Source organism: Gymnogyps californianus, chromosome 9 (genome assembly GCF_018139145.2).
Source record: "Gymnogyps californianus isolate 813 chromosome 9, ASM1813914v2, whole genome shotgun sequence".
NCBI lineage: Eukaryota > Metazoa > Chordata > Aves > Accipitriformes > Cathartidae > Gymnogyps > Gymnogyps californianus.
The window spans coordinates 17310263-17331295 of NC_059479.1; the positions used below are offsets into that span (position 1 = coordinate 17310263).

Below are 21033 nucleotides of genomic sequence, written 5' to 3' on the forward strand. Positions count from 1 at the left end.
ATTTGGGGCAATTTCCCCCAACTTCAGCATAGTTCTGGCATAGCTAGTAGGAGACTTGACCCCAACTTATTTACTGAGATTTATTTTTGAGCAATGCAGAAACAAAAAAGCCCAATTATAATCTTATTTAGACTAAACTAATTCCATTGGCTTTAGTAGATTTGTTCCTGACTGACAGAGCTGTTCCCGAGATCTGAAAGAAAGTCCAAAGCGCCACTTAGCACTGAAATCCTTCTTGTTATTTTACATTTCTTTGGAAAATTGCATAAAGTCTGTTGTTGTTTAAGTCACTCCCTGAAAGGAAAAATCTTTGCTGCAGTACTGTGGTTACAGACCCATACTGTTAATAAAAACAAATGCAAAAGTCCAGCAAAAGTATCAGTTGTCTGGAAAATTGTTGGTTTTATCTGCTCAGTCAATGCAAAAGTGTGTGTGCACGCTTCTAAAATTCCCATTATTAAACAGAGTGAGAAGACTAACAAGCTGCCTGTCCAAGGCAAAGAAATCAGATGTTCCAGCAGCATTGGCTCTGGACACGGCCAGCATTGCTGGCTCAACTTCTTTCACATGGTAAAAGCTACGAGAAATTCATTTTGAAGACCAGGTTATTATGCAATGGCCTTGGTTACATCAACACAGCAAGGGAAACACAAGGGGAGAGCAAGTAAATGTCAAGGCTCTGCGCCTGCGAGACGGCAGCCGCCTGCAGAGTGCCTGCAGGAAGCCGAGCCACTGATCTCGGCCGGGGAGAGCATGAGTGGAACCCAGTCAGCACAGGCACTGCCACCCTCCCACAGCAGCAGAGCTCAAGGCTGGCTCAGACTGTGAGACTCTGGTATCCACAGCAGCCCCCAGCGCAGGGCTGAGACTGGATGTGCCAACCCCTGGTTCACCCCATTGCACCCAAGCCAGGTTTCAGCACTGCTGGCCAGGGCAGAGAAGGTGAAGCAGGGAGGGGAACAGGCCCTGGCACACCTGAAGTCTCCACAGAGGGGTCCAGGCATCCCACCGCTCCATCCCAGCTCCCTCTGCTATGCCATTAGCTTTCCAGGGATACAAACTGTCTTTATAAAGGAGTGGCATGCTCTAAAAATGATTTAGTCATGGCAGTACGTCTGTATGATCTCACTTTTGAGCCACTGCCATCAAAGGAGAAATCCATAAGAAAAAAGACGGAATAAGATCTAAACTAGCATTAACAAATTACATTCCAGTCAATTCCAGTGACTTTGGTGAAGTTGCAAATGAGACTGTTGCTACACGTGAACTGAACATAATGGGCCAAATCAGTGGCATGCAGTCATAAGGCCACCTGTGCTATAGGAAACCCACTGAACTAAATTAATTAAACTTACTATGAAAGACACCAGAGATCACGTCTGGACAATGACTGGCAGCAGGTCACTCATGAGAGTCCCTAAACTGAAGCTGCACAAACATTTCTCTTGCTGTATTGCAGTAGGGAGCTTCTGTCTGCAAGTAAAGCAAAACGTACTGTAGAGCAGGGTGCCTGTTGGCACTGATGCAAGCACGCTGTGTGGAGCAGCTACTCTTCATTTGGATTTAAAAGACTCTCGGAAGTGACTTATCAAACTTGGCTTTAGGGAAGATGCATTTGCTTGGAACTTCTGACTGATGTCATCAGATCCTTCAGATAACACCATTTGGGGGTGCATTACCTAGGAATAAGTGAAGACCTTCACACCCAGCAAGTCTAAGCCAAACACGTCTCCTAGAGGTGTTAGACTGATCACAGCCCCAGAGCCACACCGACCTGGTTACCAGACTTGGATTCCCAGGAGCGAGCGGTAACACTCAACTTTTCCCCACCCAAGGGTGGTTGGACTCCAGATTGCAACATTACGCTTTGTCACAACAGCCCATGCCATTTTAATCCCCACGTTATATTGCTTGAATTTGCACGACATGATTGACTATCAAAAAAATAACACACTTTTCTGAAAGATTTTGTTCCATTTTGCTTAAACGTTTCTTAGAAGGGGCCCAAATCCAATTTCCACTATGGCCAGTCAAGAAGAGGACTAGACCTGTAGTCTACCTTTCAACAGGCCACACATGGTCAGTACAAGCCCCAGCCCATATTGATCCATGCTAGAGTACTTTGCAGAATTTGGGCTTTAGTAGCAAGTCATGCTCTGAAACTATTAAATACATAGCAAGTAAAAAGTTATGTTGATTCTTCTAGCATTTTACATGCAATGTACATATTCCCAGTTATTATTCTACCACAGTATGTGGTACTTCTCATAGCCAAAGCTCTTATTTTATAAACAATGTAAAGTAAGGAGACAGTTATTTTTATAAGGGATCATAACACTAAGAATGCTTATGTAATAAATCGTCCTGTCAAAATGGAAAAAAACCACCCATAAAATGAGGTTCTGTTCCGATTTCCTTTCATGCAAGTAGAGATCAGGTCACTCATCTTTGGCTAGAACTCCCTTTACCAATGAAATGCTCTACTAAAACAGATATATATTCCTCCTCTTTGAAATATGTATGATTCAGGATCCAAACTGAGTAAATGCCTCTTGTGTTTAAAACACAGCTCTAGTTTAATGTAGATACATCCTAATTTGTACATCTAGCTGTGACAGAAAAGTCTCTTTATGTACTCCTGTATGAATAAAACATACTTCCACAGCTCACGAAGTCCAGTGAAGTTATTTTATCCCACATGCACAACTAGCAGAATGCTGCACCTTTGGGGGGCACATCACCCCTCCATTGCTTCTCAATGAATGTCACTTTACTCCATTTACCCACATCACCAATGACGTAGGTATTTAGCACAGCAGGAACGACCCACTCGCTAGGAGCCAGCCAGCAACATCTTCTCCTGCTTTGTTAGCTCTCAACGGTGCCAATGACATCATTAGGGAAGGCTGCTGCATGTAATTTAAACTCTATGGAAACACAACACAGCCCCAGGACTTTGACCCTTTCCCATACATTGCTGCAGTTGCTACAATGAACTTATTGCGTAACTTGGAAAAAGTTACCTCAATGCCACAGAAACATATTCCTGAGCAATGTGGAAAGCTTCTAATTTTAAAGCAGTTAACCTCACCCTTCTGTGTTGGAAAAACACCTGTAAATCACAACTGATTTGGAGCCAGAATGGTACAATAGGGAAAATGTAACGAAGTCTTAGCTTAACAAAGTAGGTTAGGGTGAACTTTGAACACGGCAGTGTTGCCAGTATTAACAGGTATCTGATATTGGATTTGTCAGCTTTTCATCAGATTTCTGTAAAATATAGCTGACTACAAAACAGGTTAAGTAAAAAGTGGTTTTGATCTCAGAAATGAAAAGTAAGAATGCTTAGAGAGAAGCTATGTTTTTTTTAACAGAACTATTCTGAGGCAGATAGAAGGAAGGCTGGAATGAGAGTTTCAGGTACCAAACAACCTTTTCCATTTAGGTTACTCGTGTCAATCAATCCCTTCTCGCTGCCTTTTCGTTTCTACATCATACAAAATTATGTCAATGAAATACTCCATGCCTCAGCCATTTTCATACCTGTTTCTTGTTTAGTGACTAACTTGGTTTATAGATCAGTCTAAGAATTGACAGTTAATAATCCTGTTTAGATAATCTGCCTCTAGATTTTTCTTCTTTTAACTGCCTCTGAAAAATAAACAGCTATTAAAATAGCTTATTTTTAAATCTCCCCTAGCACAATAAGAATAATAATAGCATCCCACATTTTCCATAGTCAATAATCTGCCCCTCAAGTCAGGGGAAGCTGCTAAACTTTGGCTTAGCTCACTTCTGAGAAGCTGCATTTTTAACACACAGATCATACCACCGTTCCATTTAAAGGGCTGCACTGCTGTGGACTTGACCAGCAGATCACAACATGCTTTGACTTGCAGTGCAGTCAAGGTGCTCACCTGCTTAATGTGGTTCAGAATAAGGAATGAGGTCTGGTAACAAAGCATTACCTCTTCTGCAACAAATAAAGTGGAAATGTATGGACCGCATCAAATGAAAGGGAAAAAAAAAAAAAGCTGCGGATGGCAGTGGGCATCTCTGATGTATTTCCATTCATTCACAAGAACATACGAAGTTCTGCTTCCTCATGTGCAGAGAGGAGAGATGCATGAAGAGCTTCACTACTTAAAGGTCCCTTTCAATACCTTTCCTTGGGCTTAGACACATCCCACTATGGAAGAGTAATTTGAATTGTAGCTTCCCGCTCTAAGCCTTTTGTTTCTCAACTTGAACTGTCATTCTTCCCTAGCCATTCACCTTCATCCAGCCATGCCCCTTCATCCATCCAGCTGGAAATACCTGAGCAACCTTTTTGTTCTGAGCAGATGCATGGTTTTGTGTTCCAAGTTCAGAATTTACACTTTATTTCACCGGCCTACTTCCATAAAAGACATTAAAAAACATTTTCAATGAAAACCAGAGGTTTCAGTCAACCTCTGCAGCAAGAACTAACCCAGACCATAACAACAATAGCCTGTAACAAATGTTGATGCTTTGGGTGCAATACCTCCTGACAGCATAGAAGAGACAGAATGCAACAACTACAGCAAGCAAGAAATCAAGGTCAGAATCCTAAACAGATGCTCAGATTCCCCAAATATGAGAGGTTCCACATCATCATTACTAACATTTTGGTGACGGTTGATGAGACGAGGTTGTCAAATCTTATAACCAGGATAAATCTCTAACAAAAACGTAGGCAGACTAACACACACTACAGGAAAAGACAAAGAGAGATGTTTGCCTTATTTATTAGGCTGCTAATCACATCTCTCATTACCAGTATCGTTCAGATGTATCACCTTCCAGGAGCGGTTCTAAAGGACAAAGTATCTTCACAGGCTAATATCTTTCCTGTATTGATCTCAAAAGCACTTAACAGAGCAGGTGGCACAAACTCAGGAAATACAGCTTTTCTAAGCGGAGAACTTCTACTGTAATACTTCAAAACAAATTGCATTTAATATTTTAGACTACAGCACTTAAAAAGACATAATGTAATACCAGTTAGGGGGGCCCTCTCTAGCCAAACTTTCCAATGTGAAAAGGGCTAGTGTTTAGCGTTTTCAATATGGTTAGTCTTTCCTCACTATTCTAAGACTTTCCTTTTAAGTATGGTAATTGAAATGAGTATTGGCTCCTCAGTTATATCTGAATTTTAGAATTTATTCTTTGGGTCTATTTAAGGAGATGTATATACAAGATTCTCGTAATAAAAGTGTTGTGCTAGAGCAGAAGTGTGTAGCTTTGGAAATTTTGGAGTCTTCTTCCCTCATTTAAACTGACTCATTCCCTCTTGTCCACCAACCCACTTAATTACCAGCTAGATGACAACAGATTCTCTTTTAGTCCAAGTCTTTACAGCTCACTGTTACAGCAAAAGGAATCTCCGTAATCTACAGCTACATGCACACCAAGTTGCTGTTTGTCTCTCTAATCTCTTCTGTAAAATCATCCGATTCTACATCTGGCTGGGATGAAGATCAACCTCTAGCGAGGCAGCAGTTGTTCTAAGCAGCAGAGTTAAAATGCCAAACTGCAATGCTCTTTTTGGACACATTCACGTATCTTCCCACATGGCCCCACTGCATGACTGAATTCACCATGTAACCTACCTTTCCCCATCGTCGTCACCAATTCTCAGGGGCTTCTTGTAACAACAAGGTAAAGGGTTTTTTCCATGCTTTGTAGCTCCACAATCTCCATCAAATCACAAACAGAAATACACCTCTCCTTCTGACCTCTCTGCATTAATGGCATAATGCATAATTCTCTGCATTAATGAAAGCCTCCGGTCTCCTTATTGTGGTAGTGCACAGATAAATGCATACTGATAACACCGAGAACCCTTCTGCGCTCCTCGGGGATGGCACTAGCACCCTCTGCTGTCACACAGCAGCACCAAGTCAGCTGAAACCCCAGGCACTGTACTGTGCACAGGGAATTTCAGGGACAGCTTTCTACATTCTCCACTAAAGATCCTGAGCCATAAAACCTCACAGTGACATTCTGCAATGAACTCTGCGCTTCAGGACAGCTTATTTCCAAAGACAGTGACTGCGTCTAGAAATAATCACCCAAAATGAGCTTACTATATTAGTTATTTGCATTGATCAAACACCTAAAAACTACACTAGGACAACAGGAAATCAAAGCCATGCTAATAGAGCTACCAACTTCTATAAATGCATCAATAAATCACTGGTATTTCAATGTTTATCTTAAAACCCCATCTTCTAAACTCTTGTGATTACATGAGACTCAGTTTTGATTTTTTCTCTACATGCTTTTTGTTCTCTTGGTTGCAGAGAGAAACTTGAAAACATCAATTTCAGAAATCCCGAAGGCAAGTAAATTTCAAATGTAACATCATGATTCTCATGTGTTTTTCTTCTTTTTTTAAAGCAACCCCAAAATGTCTTACAGCAGCTGGCTAGCAATACCAAAACACATTCAAACGAGTATTTACAAGGCTTCCTGCGACCACAAGTGCTAGCCTTCAAGCCAACCCTGTACTGAAGGAGCAATAACTCCAGAACAAAAGGAGAGCCATCAGCTCTCTGGTGATGTTTTAAACTTTTAAATAGCTAGATTTAGAAAAGTTCATTAGTCTGACCAGCTGTGTTGATCAGTCCTAGGCCACACAAAATCATCTCAAAAGAAGATCTATGTAGTATATCCATATATAGAGTCTATATTGACCAAAGACCTCTTTTTATTTTTTCCTTAATGAATGAGGGCCATCTATCACTCTTCTTTTCCCAGGAATTATCACCATCATCACTGGCAACAGCATTTAATTGTAAACCAAATACAGGAATGGAATACAAAAGGGGTTCCTTCAAGACAAGGATTACAAAAACATATATACATACCAAACATAAAAGACAGAAACAATATTAAGATCAAAAGCAAACACAGGGAAAGAGAGATTATAGTATCATTTGCAGTACTTTGGGTGAAGGATCACAATCCACACTAATAAAAAGAGAAGAGCGTTCGCTGAATATAGAAATGCACATATTTTACACAGGGTCAGTAAGCTTGTGATGGGATGGCAGCTGTACAAAACTTCAGGAATCAAAGCTGAGTATGTTCATTTACATTACACTCAAAAGTTTCAGAGAAATACAAATATTTCAGTTCTTTGTAAGAGAAGATATGCTTCCTAAAATAGAGAAAAACAAGTAGTAAAATAGGCATGGATTACCAAGCCAACGTGAAACTTACTCTTTCTGGTGTTAGTACAAAAGAAACAGTATGTATAGCTTCAGTGAGCCTACTTGGGTGAGTAAGTTTTCACCTATATTAAAAAAAAAATTAAAAAAAAAAAAATCACAGTCTAGCTCCTAATCAATACTGTTTTCAAATTGCAAGAGCTACATATTAAATTCAGGCCAAGACTGGCAGATTAAAGTCTTGCCTGAGTGATCTGAAACCAGATTTTTTGTTTTGCAGTTAATCCTATCAATAGATAATATCTCCCTTAAAAATACCTACCAACTTTCCAGCTAAAAACTGTCCATCAGCCAAGTCAGCCTTCAAATTTTGCACTGACTGTAAACAAAAACTACATAAATGTGCAATGCTGCAAAAACTGAAAAGGACCAGTAAGTGCCACTGCCCTTTAAGCCACTAACATCAGTTTACAAAGCTTCTTTTTCAAATGTCCGCTTCCTTCAAAGTCAATAGCAAAACTTCTGTCAACTTAAGTGACTGCAAGGCCAGGCCCTGAGAGAATAATCCTTTCCCAGCTGCACATTCTTAGACTAATGTTGAGTTACTGGTTGAAGACTGATGAGGCAAAGAGGACAGCAGATGCCCCTTTTATCACTAATATTAAATACAACTGACTAAATACACATCCACATGAACATGGAGAGTAGAGTGGCATTTGTTGAAAACACGATGCCGCCTTCTAGGTAGCAAATAGTTCCCATCGCCAACACACTCATTAAGAGAGACAATTGGCTGAGGAATCTCACAAAAAATAAATCACTATTTGCCATAATTAAAGAAAGGACTTTTTTTTTGGTAGAATGCCCAAATTATCCCAGATTGCCAAAGGTGTAACCAAAAGCAGATTATATGCTAGAGTGTGGTGGTTTTCCAGCGCATGGGAAAGAACATGTGTGTGGCTCTGGGCCATTCCAGCGGGCATCAATGAGCAAAGCACAAGACCCACAGCGTTGTGTCTTCAAATCACCCAAAAGCCAGAATTACTCCAACTCACAATGCTCTTTAGATCTTACAGCTATCACAAAACAGATCCATTAACAATGAGAAGCAAAGTCAGACTGCCCGTCCCAGAGCATTAGAGAACTAAGTGTGATGACGTCAATGCCCGTGAGTCATGATGTGTCAGTGCCCAGCATTATATCTATTTTATAGCATACATTAATTTCTTAGCCAAAGCCACATTGCACAAAATACTGTATGGTCTGTGGAGACTTTAAAAACAAGGGAAATGTTTCAAAAGCCTGAAGCATGTCTTCTTAGAACATCACTGTCAGATGTGTAAGGATATAACAAATTGACCAAGTTTTCCTAGTATTTGGTAGTAGGAAATGCTCAGCTTCCTAATACTTCAAATTAAGCCTGCAATGGTATTTCTTCATTGTGTATTTACATACAACAGTCTGATCAAATGTTTTAAGGCTCTTATTTATCAAAAAAATGGTCACAGTAAAGAACAGATTAAATGGAGTTAACGCAGCTATTGGCAATACAAAGAAGGATGCTCATGTCATTTGCTATTGTACAATCTGGGGCATTTCACTCCATGCTTTGGCTTTCTTCTTGGCCAGAGATAGCCACGGTGGTTCAGCAGGGCTGCATGGTGTCATTGGCAGGTTAGAGGAGTGTCTTGCTTCCTTTTCAACAGCAGGAATCACAGATGCTTCCTGAGCAATAGGTCCAACTTTACCTGCCAACAACAAGACATCCATCACTCATCAGAAGGCTAGAGAGTTAAAAACTCAGTTTCTGCCAGTAATATTTCCTTCTCTCTAAAGCAATTGTTTTACAGCCCAGAATGTCTGTGACTCAAAAATAAGTCAGAGGAATTGTTAAATTGGGTATCGCTAGCACTATCTGGTCCAGCCACAACAATGGCTAGGACTAGCTATTGCAATGGAAAAATTGATACTAAGCTGTTAGTGAATAATCTGCCCATAAAAGAATCTTCTTCTCAGTCCCAACAGCAAGTGTCTAAGCCCTGATAAATGAAGACGTTCTTCAAAGTTCTTCAAGCATGTAGAGACTACGGCCCCAGGTATTTTTTTAATTCATATTCTTGGCTAACTCGTTTCTTAATCTTTTCAAACTCTTAATTTCCATGACAGTGCACAGCAAGGAGTTCCACAGGCTTATTCTGCTCTGTGAGTGCAAGAAAATCTAGGAATAAGACTCCTGAGTAACAGGAAAATGGAAACAAAATATCTGCAGGGCAAGGATCACCCCAGGCTTGCTGTGGGGTTAAAAGTAACTGGTGTATGTTTTTCAACACTGAGAAGTGTTAAAGATTTTTTTTTTTTCAGTCTTCACTGCCGGCACAAATATTGCTCCAGCAATATTATTAAATACCAGTTAGAGATCAAGCCAGTGCTTTATGTTCTTGGACTCGTAAGCCAAGAAGGTGGGCTAAGTGTTCCTCTTCATGCAGCCTAACACAAGCCTGTCATTCTCACAAAGGATGGAGGAATACAGATAAACTCCCTGTATGGCTTTGATTTACTATTTAGAAAAGGCCTCCTCCATCCATCTTTTCTGAAAATTTTCAAGATGAATGTCTTCAGGCAGACAGCCTGGCATGGGGCTTCACCGAATGCAGCTCTGAACGGATGCAGCTCTCATTTCTCGAGACACGGTTCGCAAGTCTTTCAACATCGTGCTCTCTCCATACATTTCAACCCAGGCAGTACTTCATTTCTGTGTGTAAGGCAAACTGAGAAAATTCGAACTTTTTCTCATACTTCATTAGCCTGTGCGTGGCATGTGGCAGGCCTGATGAGGCTGCTGTGCTCCAGCACAAGAACAGAGGCCACATGGGGACTTACGCAATGTTAACTACAAGAAGCTTGATCTTGCTTGCACTGAAATCAATGGAAAATTGATTCAGCTCCATCAGTCACGCTCCTGAGCAAAGCCAAAGAAGTTCCCTATCTCCACTCAGGAGGTCTCTGGTCTTTTAAAAATCCTGGCTCATTGGTAGTTCTTGCAGGAGGCAAGCTATATTTAGGAATACTAGAGGAAGTATACTATCCATTAAAACCAGGCTGCAGCTCTACCTACACAGCAAATTTTTCAGAAGTATCTAAGGTGATGTAGGAATTTAAGTGTTACTGAAATTTTGATTTTGGAAATGAATTTTCACATTTTGGGAGACTTCCTTCTTGAAATAAGCAAAAGTGAGTCTAAAGCCATTCGCATGCTCTCAACAGCACAAGCTAAAACAAAACCCCAAAACAGTAGCTCATGCCTATTTGAGGGAAGATAGGCTTTGGGACAAACCTCACCATGCTTAGGGTGAAGTGGGAGAGAGAAGAGGCAAGCCAAGTAATCTTCCCTTGGTTATGACATGGGCTGCCACGCAGCAGTAACAAAACAGTCACACGCAGTAAAGTAAGGATCTGATTTCTTGGAATTCTCTTCCAAATTTAGCTGACCTTGAGCTGTCCTGGCTCTTGCTGTTTTGTGCAGGATGTATGCATTGCACAGAAAACCTCAACCATCCATCAAGAAAACTGCTAACAGTTAACATAAGCCAAAAAGCACGATCCAAATTAATAACTCCTCTGGATATTAAATCTACATCCTTTCCACCAACAGCATCTTCACCTAGACAAATTGCTGGCTGTGCTAATGGGAACCTAATCAGAGAAGAGGAGAGTTTACATCTGTGATTCCCAATTTCCTACTCATGTGCTGACAGTGCTGAACATTTCCTAAACAACAGGGCATCGTTTTCTGAGCAGTAGAGGAGTAGTGTTTTCCTTAAACATCAGCACTGGTCAGAGCTCTCTGTGACATTCAAGGAGCAGAAGACTAGAATATACCTATAAATGCATCCCTAGAGGGGAGGAAACAGTCATTGGATGTCAGGAAACTAGGCCAATTCTTGGGAAGAGGTGATGCAGAAAAACTTGTAATTCTGCTGCAAGGACCACAAGTGGTGTAAGTTCTAGTAAACGAGTAGCAGAGTACTTTGCGGAGTTCTGAATTTCAACTGAAGGCTGCTGAGCTTCCAAGGATTAGATGATTCAACACACAGAAATCCAGCCTGTTTGTGCCAGCCTTTCAAAGGAAGACCTTCTAATCTGAGCAAAAATCTTGGCCTGTTTACGTTTCATCTCTCACTTTGCATCTAAAACCATAAGACAAAGCAGGCCTGTAACAGAATCCTTTTTAAAAACTATTGTATTTTAATCATACACACACAGTTAGGCTGGCAACTGACATCAGAGCCTGTGTTGGTGCACAGCCTCAGTTGGTCAGCTACCTGTAGTAAGGGAGAAAGCTTACTTTGTAGGACCTGTAGATTCGAAAACAGATAACAGCTCTATAAACAACTACTACAGGGAGCAGACACAGAGGTACCCCCTAGTATCTCTAACACAACAATTCTGGATGCTGGTGGATTATAAGGGGAAAGTGGCTAGGTGCATGCGCTCTCTCTAGGCAGCATCTCTTACTGACAGTGTCAGCAACAGGAACCTGGAATGGAAAAGCCACCGCTCTGACACAGCGGGGCATTCTTATCTTCTTAGGCAGTATCTGAAATCAGTAGCTTTCAGCTAGCACAATATGCTTTTACAGCTGAAGAACTGGTTTATCTATATCTAGCTGGAACGTGTCTCTGAGGTTTGGCACCACACTGAGTAAGCAGGAAGGGATAAGCTGCAGCCCAGCAGTAGCCTTGGAAGAGGTATGTGAGTCACGATGTCTGAGTCACACTCTTCCCCTGCATCCTTCTTACAGAGCATCACAGCTAACAGGGCAGGAGAGGGGCCATCGAGCCTCTGTGTTCACCTGAGGGTGGAACTGACTCTACCTAGATAAACACGTATCAAGAATAATTTATTAAACACATCGAGCAATGGAAACTGCACACACTCTGTAAGCAACCTATGCTACTCCACACTTGACCGTTCTTATTGTTAGAAAGTATTTCCTAACGTCTAAGCTAAACCTCGCCTTGTGCATTTTAAGCTCGTACAGGGCATAAAGACTAGTCTTGTCCTCTGCAGCAAATTAAGTTGTCTTCTCTAGACTAAACAACTCCACTCCCATCAGTATTTCCTGGCTGACTGGAGGTCTAGAAGACCTGACCTTTTTCTGCTCTCTTCTGGACATTCTCCAACTTCAACTGCTATTCTTTAGTACTGACCTTTGCCAGTAATAAATCACCATACTGTTTATATGCCATTCCATGAACTGGCAGTGGAGATAAGTGTTCCTCACTTGCTTTCTCTGCTGAGTGAGCAAGCCAATATGTTGACTTATACGCAAACTATAGTCTGAACAGGCCTTATATAAAGTGTGCTGATTATCAAAAACATAGTTATCTCCCCCCATTACCTGCCACCCACACTACTTAACTGGTGTAAACTGTAGCCACTATGTAAAGATGTAAAGAAAGAGAATACCTGCTGCAGCAGACACACTGGTCTTCACTTGCGTTTTCTTGTCCTGAGAGCTCAAGCTGGAAGGCATATTCTTCTTCAGTACATTCTCACTAGCACAGATCCCTTGCTACAAAAGGAGGAGAGAAGAAAAGAATGCAACTAAGAAACCCGCTAGCCACTGGCACTCATAAAGCTCGCCCTGGCAACATCTCTAAACCTGACTGTGGAAATGCAGCAAAAGCCAGACAAGGATGATTGGGGACATCCTGTGGGAGGGAGGGAGAAGGCAAGAAGGAAGACAGCTGCTACAAATACAGGGTTACTTCACATGCAGGCAAGTTATCCTCTCTCTCTTACGGATGGGGAATTGAAGAACTTGCCCAAGCTGCACAAGAAACTTGTGCAAGAGTCAGTGGAAAAGCCAAACTTTCAGTATGCAGTCTCCAGAGCAGAGCAGTGAATGCGGTCTGTAGGTCATTAACAGTGAGGAAGCTAGTGCAACTCAAAGCAGCTCTTGGGCTACATAAATACATTCTGGGCAACAGGCAAGCTCTGACAAGGTTCAGGTTTGAGTAGTGCAAAGGAACATATAGGACGATCCACCTCTGAAACGAATCACTGTGACAGTATAGTCACACGTGTTTGCTCACTTGCATCAGTTGTCTGTCTCAATACATTTTAGAGGCCAGTCCTGAAAATCTTTATTTGAGTAGTGCTCACAACGCGCCTCCCATGAAGATTACGTTGAACAGTTTGCAAAAGTACCCAGGCAATCTGGTGCACGATTCACACCCATGCAACATTACTTGGTACTCTACCTCCTCTTGATCCACTTTGGTCAAAGCTTTGCCTTCAGCTTTATGTTCTTTGGCAAGAGGGTGGTCCTGGAAACCCTTTTGTTTTAGTTTTGCCACGGAGACCCAAACTGGTTCAGAGGAAGCAGTTTCCAAATGTGGAGAGGAGACTTTTTCTACAAAAGAAGCATTTTTGAAGTAAAGAAGGGATTTAGGTCAAGTCAGTCTAAAGCTAGTGTTTTGTGTTTTAAATCCTTCAGCATCTGTAATACCCTTTGAACACTGCGGAGATAAGATTACCTTCCCTGATGATTTTGTCCTTGGCAGTAACTGTTTTTCTGTTTATTCTGGAGCTTTTGACCTGACTCTGCTTCCGTTTAAGTCAATGGCAGAACTCCCACTGCGATCATTGTGAACCGGATTTTGCCTTTGAAATAACATCCTTACACTGCAGATTAAATGAGTATGATAACCATTATTTTTTCATGTAGGCAGTAAAATACAGTCTGCCTTTTCACTTTTTAAATATTTTAAATGAAGTGACTGTAGAAAAAAAAAAAATAATCATACCTAATGCAACTCCTAGTTAACGTTTCAGCTGCTGCAGTCTGGAAAATTAACTACAAAACAGCAGCAAGTTTTAAAAAGCTGTGTTAAAATTCCAACTACATGCACAAGTAGGTCATACCAGAAATGTTTCAGAGGCCCTTAAGCTATTACTTTGTTGTTATTCTTGCTCGAACACACCTCTCATTAAGATAAGCCAAGAATTCTCTTGACTGGCCAAATCATCAAGCCAATTAAATTATGGTGCTGACGAACTCAAGGCTGAATTTGGTCCTCGTCAAGAGGATTTTTATCTTTTGTTTGCCACTCTGCCAAGGTTCCTACATGACCACTGTTTTCTACAATGTTTAGATAAAAATACAGCATAAATACCTGAAGGTTTATGACCATTTTGCTTCTTTGCCACTTCTTCTGACCTTGTCTTCAGAGGATTTTTGTCTTCTAGGAGGTCTGTTTTTTTAACAAATGATTTTGTGCTGACAGGAAGGCCTGGAGGTGGCTTCCCAGTGCCCACCGATTTCTGATCCTCCTTGACTGAAGCAGAAGCAATGGGAACAGCTGAGGGGATCAGCTTTGGAGACTCAGCACGGCTTTCACTCTGGTATTTTAGTAAAGAAGATGTTCTCCTTAGTCTAACCCCAAATGGGTTTTCAACATTTTGTGCTTCATGGTCAGCCCACTCCGTAGAAGAATTCAAATGCAAATCACTGTCCTTACAATCTTGATCAAATCTATCTGAGTTGGTTTTTGCTGATTCCTGGATGACTGCATCAAAACGCGTGTGTTCTTTTGTCATTCCTTCAAACAACTCTGGTCTTATAGGGGATGTTGGGGAACTTCTGCTATAGGAATCTTCCTTTGAATTTGAACCCCCTGAGAGAGATCTTTGCCATGCTGGTGCAATGGTAAATCTGACTGGTTTAGCAGAAGCAGTCTTCAGTGGACTTTTCACATTTTCATCTGAAGATCGACTGCCTTCCACTGGTTTTCTGTCAGAAGCTGTACTGCTTATCTGGTACTCCTTACTGTCATCGTTGGAAGAGCTATTACTCTTCAAGCCAGCCAAACTTGAAGAGACAAGACATCCAATGGAAAGTTTTTCAGAAACGTATGATGTGTTGGCCTGTTGACTGCCTTGGTTACCCTTTGAAACAGAAACAGTTTCTGCCTTAAAACATACTTCCAATTTACTGGGAGGTAGCATGCAACCCGCTTCCGAGACAGATGCAACAGTGTCTATTTTTTTTTCTGCATTGCCTTTGGATGACTGAAATTCCATTATTGCACAAGCTTCTTTGTCATTTCTTGTTATTGAACAGTTTTCAGGCTTCAAAACAGCCACTGTCTTGATGTCAGAAGACGACTCTGAATCGGCTACTGCAACCTGTGAAGTGCTTGGTGCAGTATCTGAGACAGCGTGGTTGGATTGATTCTTAATAGTACCCCAGCAGGCTTCTACTTTGCCAATAAACAGTGGATCCCCCTTTTCCTGGTCTTTGATGTTCGAGTCCACAGAATTTACTGAGGACCTTTGTGCAACATCTGCCAATATATCTATGCCCTCTGTTTCCACACCATTTCTAAGCAAGTCAGCTGCTAGTATGTCTGGAAACACAACAGCTTCTCCTTCAATTTGTTGCAATTTTGGAAGTGCAGATACTTCAGTATTGGTATTTTGCTGATGTAATTTCAATTCATCAGCAGACTCATCTGAACAGCACGACACTTTTGCACTGCAGTGTTCCTCCAGGTTCACTGGAGAAGGCTCAGGTCTCAGAAGGGGTGCAGCTGCTTTACAGTGATGGTCCACGTCTGGAAGGCATGCATTCTCTTGCAGCAAAGCACAAGAGTCTTCTGCCACAAGTGTGGAATCATGAGAGTCACAGGCAGCATCAGTGGGACTTTTTACACCTGGCGTCTCCTTAGAACCACCTCCCTTTGCACAATATCCCACCTGGGCTGATAACCCTATATTGAACAGAGGAGAAGAGTATGCACTTAGAGGTTACAGTTCAAGCACCATCTGTATCAGTAATTCATTCCAGACAATGCAGTCATTTAGCATGAGCTCCCCACGTCTGGGCACTGTTGTCTGATAAATAAGGCTGTTAAAAGCGTATTTAGAAATGGGCTGTCCAAGTGAGGAGACCAATAAAGTTTTTAATTTGAACATACCTAATCCCAGGAATGACTGAAAGTTGTTGTCTGCTTAAGGTGTACCAAATCAGCTGCTGTTTAGTTCTTTTCTGTGCATACCCCTAGTTGTAAGACTACTAGCCAGATTTCCCTAGACATTTCCTCATGTGTATGCCTAGAAAGGCTGTCTAGAATGATCTGGAGGATTTTCTGTATTTAATCTGAACATCTCAGCATCAGGTAGCTCTGCCTCCTCTAGCTCCAGCAGGGCTGCTGAACATCCGGATAGCTTAGATGCGTCCGCACACACAGGAACTCTGATGTGTGACAGCATCAGGTCCTGAGTCTGCCCTCATTCCCACTACACTATAGCATTACCATCAGCCAGCGCATTTGTAATGCAGTGCTAAAGAGAAAAGTCTTTGGTGCTGTTTTGGAGAAATTTCATTTGTTTTTACAATTTACAACTGTGTTACCACTGCCAATTAGCTATTATTCAAATGATAAGGGGAGAGGTGGCAAAGGAAGATCTAGTAAACACAAGCCAATTAAAGTCCCCTTACACACATAACAGACACAATGCTGAGGTTAAGGTTTTTCTGAGTTTCAGGGAACTCGGATCCCCAGTCAATGAGATCTAGCCAACTGTGTAGAACAGATACTTCTGAACATGGTACTTTCACCTCATGTATTTTTTAATGCTGCCTTCAAAGTTCACCATTTCAGCACCACTGTGTTGAGTGGAGTACATGACTTTTTCCATCATACTTTAGCAAGCCAGGATTGGTTTTATGATATAAAACCAAAAGATGCCTAGTTTGAAAGGACTTACAATTCAAATAGGTCCTGTCAGCCTTATGTAGAAGAGTTCAAGCACCCAAAGTAGCAATACATAAGTCTTCATTACCTTCCCAATCACCTTTATGCTGGTCACTCTCAAATAATTCTGTTGAATTTCCCTTCTTTTCTGGAGTTGCAGGAAGACATGCTTCATTTTCCAGCTGTTCCACCTAATGAGGTGCAGTAAGATCTTTTAATTAAACAACAATGCACAAAAATTGTATTTTATACACACGCATGTTTATGAATACTCAAAACATAGACAGAAAACCCCCATCCTGTAATTTACCAACACTGTGGGTAATGTACTTTTCCAGTTAAGAACCTAGAAATCATTCATGTTTAAAATGTCAAAGGCAGCCCATTGATTTCTCTTGAAGCTGAACATTCTGGGATTGACATATTCTGAGTGAACAAGTATGTTTTTAAGACATCACCCAAGCTACCTGGTGGCATAGAACAGACCAAGCCAGAGACATTATCATCACTTCTGCTATCTCTGATTGACACTCCACAACTAGCTTTTCTCTTTCAGCACTGTAGTTGTACCAGCTGCAGCACAAAGAACATCCAGCAAAGATGCTGTAGGGCTCAAGTTTCCAAGAAAACCTCGTTCTGTATTACACTCATCCTGAATTTCTCCCCCCTGCCCTCCCTTTCTTAGGACACGGCACTTCTAACTCCAGGATAGATTTTCATGCATGATTCTCTGATGGAGAGGGGAACATGCAGTAGAGAAGCGTTACTCCTTATTTCTGTCACACTCCAGCTCAACAACCTTTTCTATCTGGTGAACTTCATCTTCACAATGTGTTTCCTAGAAGCCAGGATGAGAAGCGTCTCATCCTAATTTCCCACATGCAGAGCCACATTCCTTCCCAAAGTCCTTCAGTCTTTCCTTTGACATACAAAAAATTAAGTTAAAGCTAATCTGAAATTGTTTGCAGAAATAGACTTAGGCTTCCTTAAAACTGAAAACTAGTTTTTCAAACAACAGGAATGTTTTTACAAATGAAGTGTAACCCACAACTTTTTTGGCTAAATAAAGAAAAAAAAAAGTTGCACTTTTCTTCAGCTCCCATGATATTGAAGTTTTCTAAGTCTTTTTTGGTTGGCTGGTTGGTTGGCTGGTGGAAAATAGGTGATTTCCCTTCTTCCAATGGAAGAACAAAAAAAAGTAAAGGAATGTGGATAGGAAAGAAAAAAAATTAAAAAATATTTAAAATAATAATTAAAAATCCACATCCATTTCCTTCTGCACAGTGATTCTTTTCCAGAAAACACTTACCTGGGGGGTTTGTTGATTCTTGTTGGTAAAGCCTTTCTGTTTCCGGGGGTTTATGGCAATCCTGTGCCTGGCTGCTGAGGTGTCCAGGCAGCCGAGGGGACTGGCAGGGATGGTGAAGTCAACGGGAAGGAAGCTGCTGCCTCGTGAACCGGGGGCCCCCACAGTGGCAGACGATGAAGGACTGATGGGCCTGGAGGAAGCTCCAGAAGGTATCTGTAAAACACAAACATGTCACTATACATTTTGCTTGGCTTCCCCACATCTCTGAGAAAATTCTTTTGCTAGTTCATTCCATTTCAGAAGCCTGAAATGGCTGTATTTTTGGACATAAATCCTCACTTTAAAATGCATGCCTAATGTAATCTCTGCATAGAGATTACTCAATTCTGTGTGTTCAGCTGTAAATTACACAAAAGTGAGAAATACCTGTCTCTCCCTCTCCCATAGTAAAAGCCTCAGCTTGTCCCCTTCTCAGTTCTTATCTGAAAAACCATTTGCAATATATGTATGCACCAGCAGGAGACACTGGTGCAGTTTTTATAGCTGCCTTTTCATCCCAATAACGTGACACATTGCAGGAATACGTTATTAAAAAGCCACAAAAGTAGCATGGATGCTTGCTCCTCATTATCTCTATTTCTAAGAAAGTTACCATAGACGCTTTGCTCTTTTAATATCCACTCTCCCAGGAAAATCAAATGCTTCCCTCCAACAAGTATCCCAGAACCATCTTCAAGACAGCAATGCTGCTCTGGGGAACTAAACAGCAGTAACCTTAGATTATGCTATCAAAATAAAGAGCTTACAGAAGTGTTTGTAGAGAAACCCCTAAATATGCAGTTTGACTGGTTTTGTTACTGTTTTGAAATGTGGACCAGGCTTTCTGGAACACTTGCAAAATTTCACAGACATGCCAAACAAGCTTCATTCAGTATAACATACCTGTTATTTTGGCTTTGGCCATAAAGCTAGGTGAAACACAGCCATTTAACTGTGCTTGGCATTCAGATTTTAGTTTTGTTTAAGCTTAGGATATAACATAGCATTTAAAACATGTATGCTGATGAAGTTTTAAAGATAATGAAAACATCTTCCCATCTGATCTACAAAAATCGTCCAGGTACATTGCTTTGTGTTTAAGGTAGCTAAAATTAATTTCCTTATTCTCCATTGAATTTTTTTTAGTTCCTAGATCTGAAATAAACCACAACAGAATGTATTATGACAGATACAGACTCTTCTCGTGAAAAATTTACACATTATGAAAGAGAACACAGCTAGTAAATAAGCTAACTATTGTTATAATTCTACAAGATTAATGATAAACCTTTAAGGACCACTAGAACTTACAAAAATAGTAACATTGTTACTCATTTCTACATACAAGTTCTTCCGCCTTTCAATTATAAAATTACAGTTGTGCTTATTTAATATAAAAACACCTGAAGCTAGTATCTGAGCTCCTGCTGGACAAAAATGGCAAACTCCCTACTCCACTGAGGATTCAGGATATTTTTTTCTGTGAGCACTGACAGTTGGTATCTTCTCTCAAAGACAGTGGGGCAGATACAAGATTTCCACATCAGTGTTTAAGTGTAAGATAAATTTGGTGTTTGTTGGTTATTGGGCAGATGCAGAAGCCTACACAAGGAGAATGCTGCAGCTAGGAGGCCCATTTCCTAAAGAGTGTTTGTGCCAAAACACTGTCCTCAGCCCCACAAGCTGAGGCCCTGTTTTGCTTTTAATCAATCCGGGTTGAAGATGCCAACAAGGAAGTTAGATTTCCGTAAAGGCTATCTGGCAAAGGCAGGGTAATGCTGGTTAATGTCTCTGTGAAGTCACTTGCTGCTCACTTTGAGTGATAGCCTCACATTTAGCTTTAGATTAGTCAGAAAGTGTGTATTTAGAAATGTGGAAGGCACTGCGAAGTTACATGGGTGACACATCAGGGTTTCACACAGAGGTGACAGCTGCATGAAGCTCCCGGAAATCCCAGTGAAGCAGCACAGGGCAAAGAAATGAAGTAACTATCACCTGCAGCAAGATCAATACAATAGTAAAACGTAAACCACTACACTGTGTGTAACTTCAGATTGCTTAGACTCAAATCCTCTTTTCCCTTTACTAAATATACAACATTGTTAAATGGAATAACTGGTGAAGATTTCTTCGTGCTTTTCACAATTGTCCTCATCTTTGGGACGAGGTTATTCAGTTTAACAACTTGTGTTCTGCTAGCTTAAATCCTGGTATGACATAAATAGTTTCAAAAGCTACTGAAAAGATGACGATTATTTAGGAAAAGGGTTTTTATTTTGGATAAACATATTGGCAAGATTTCTGCTAAGCCAAACTGCTGACTAAGAACAATATTTGGGTAAAGGAACATACACAGTACTGTAGAGAAGCTGGCCAGATTCCTAGTGAGTTGGGAGAAAAAGGAAGAGCCTTTAAGTGGGGAATTCTGTGCAATACAGAAGAGAGAAAAAAATTTCTCCTGTCTTTCTTTCTCATAGGAGATGAGGTTGGAAGACTGAAAGAGCTCAAAGACTTCAGAACTGGATAGAAAAGGGCTTTTTGCATTGTAAGGAAAAAACAGTATGCAGGCCTACAAAGCATTTTAGTCAAAATATAAAATGGGAGATGAGTTAATAAAATGTACATTGAAGTAAAGATAAAATATATACAAGAAGTTATTAAAAGTAATAACAATCCAAGTTACCTACATCACTTGGGCCTCTAAAGTTGTGTGACTAGTAGTCTA

At 40.9% G+C, this 21033-nt stretch overlaps 1 protein-coding gene across 2 annotated transcripts in view; it reads right to left on the reverse strand.

Annotated features, from left to right (window-relative positions):
- Nucleotides 1-6798: 6798 nt before the first annotated feature.
- KIAA1210 (KIAA1210 ortholog) overlaps nucleotides 6799-21033 on the reverse strand; it is a 29332-nt gene continuing 15097 nt past the window's right edge. Inside the window, exons 6-11 of one of the 2 annotated variants that reach the window (XM_050901980.1) lie at nucleotides 18270-18482; nucleotides 17049-17151; nucleotides 14378-15973; nucleotides 13463-13614; nucleotides 12666-12771; nucleotides 6799-8944 (exon numbers count right to left, since the gene is read on the reverse strand). In XM_050901980.1, the coding sequence (XP_050757937.1) occupies nucleotides 8772-8944; nucleotides 12666-12771; nucleotides 13463-13614; nucleotides 14378-15973; nucleotides 17049-17151; nucleotides 18270-18482 (2343 nt within the window). In that variant the 3' untranslated portion in view covers nucleotides 6799-8771. Of the gene's footprint in view, nucleotides 8945-11303; nucleotides 11384-12665; nucleotides 12772-13462; nucleotides 13615-14377; nucleotides 15974-17048; nucleotides 17152-18269; nucleotides 18483-21033 lie in introns of those variants that run through there. The other variant, XM_050901981.1, reaches the window with a different exon arrangement.